Source organism: Acyrthosiphon pisum, chromosome X (genome assembly GCF_005508785.2).
Source record: "Acyrthosiphon pisum isolate AL4f chromosome X, pea_aphid_22Mar2018_4r6ur, whole genome shotgun sequence".
Lineage (NCBI taxonomy): Eukaryota > Metazoa > Arthropoda > Insecta > Hemiptera > Aphididae > Acyrthosiphon > Acyrthosiphon pisum.
In genome coordinates, this window is record NC_042493.1 from 116,309,202 (window position 1) to 116,310,623 (window position 1,422).

At 30.9% G+C, this 1,422-nt stretch overlaps 1 protein-coding gene across 1 annotated transcript; it reads left to right on the forward strand.

Moving 5' to 3' along the window:
- Nucleotides 1-322: 322 nt before the first annotated feature.
- LOC115033231 lies at nt 323-832 on the forward strand. Its single transcript, XM_029485439.1, has 2 exons — nt 323-391; nt 452-832. Exons 1-2 carry the CDS (start codon nt 341-343, stop codon nt 830-832), a joined length of 432 nt encoding a protein of 143 aa, XP_029341299.1. The 5' UTR covers nt 323-340.
- Nucleotides 833-1,422: the final 590 nt, after the last annotated feature.

Sequence of the window (1,422 nt, forward strand, 5' to 3'; positions counted from 1 at the left end):
TTGATGAAAGCAATATTGATATTATTCATATAAGAGAATTGAATTCAACCATTTTACAACTATTAATAGATTTTATTTATACTGGAGAAATTATGGTCACACAAGAAAATGTACAGGTATAATTAAAACCTTGATGTGATACAGACTTAAAACAACGTATCATTTTTAACTTAATTATTGTCTTCTGAATAATTGTCCTAAATGTATACTATTTGCATAAATATGCCATCATTATGAATTAATATATTTTATTAATTATTATTATAATAATGATTTTAGGTAGAGATTATGTATTTGAAGCAATGCGCTTCCATCTAAAAAATCAGTTCAGCAATTCACCATGCCAAAAACCATTAGTTGTACATCTAGACAATTTGGTGGTTCTCAAAGAGTATGATTCTGTTTTGATTTATTTATTTTCACAATTACATTGTAATTTTAATTATACCAGGTTATTCTAATGTTCATTCGGTCTGATACATTTCCAAAGTGTTATACAGAGTGGTATGACCCAGTAACAAATCTACGAGAGAATGCACCAGGGATAAATGATTGTCGTCGGTCGGCTGGTCTTGGTGTAATAAGAGATAAATTTGTGTTTTCTGTGGGCGGTATATGTAAATCTGTTTTTATGCTTGATGTATCATCAAATGTAACGGAGTTCGTGAAAAGATCGATTTCACCGAGTGACTGTAATGTGAGTGACATAATAATATGTGCACAAGTCACAAGCGCACTCCACTGTCTACTCCAGAGAAAATACGTTTTTTTGTTTCGAGTAAGTATAGTCTCACATTCTCGCAGCGTCGACCAACTGAGCTATATGTTCTAGATTAATCAATTAAATTGTCGAGGTACATGTCGCGCGTCTCTAGAGTTATAAATACTAAGCATAACTTCAAGACTTAAGGTTGAGTTACCTCGGTAAGTACAGCGAATAATCTATCTAATAAGTTGGAACGTCTATAATAACTTTTGAAATGAATTCCCGTGTTAATAATTAACCGATTTGAACGATTTGATCGAAGGATCAAAATACCGAAAAGATAAAAATAAACAAACTGGACATTTTTAACGGAAAAATATTATGAGTGCCTACCTATTTATTACGTTTTTTACTTTTCAGGACACACGCAGTAAAAATGATTTTTCAACATATCTTCAGTTTGGTTATCGCACTTATCAATGACACGCACGCGACATCTGCTAATATTACTTCGAAGATATATTAAACATAAACAATATGTAATTGTAATAACCAATATTATTATCTACATAGTATGTTACTAAATTTTGTTCTAATCAATATTATTCTATATTTTGTATTCGATTAAAAAAAGGTGGGTAAGTGGATGTTCTTCTGCTGTACAGTAGGTTACAATAGTGGGTCACTGTATAATGGATAGTATTAAATTTGAATTC

Bases quoted from the DNA above. Each gene is read 5' to 3' on its own strand.
- LOC115033231 (XM_029485439.1), top strand. From the start codon at position 341: ATGCCAAAAACCATTAGTTGTACATCTAGACAATTTGGTGGTTCTCAA. The intron at 392-451 runs GTATGATTCTGT...TAATTATACCAG, and splicing joins AATTTGGTGGTTCTCAAAGA to GTTATTCTAATGTTCATTCG.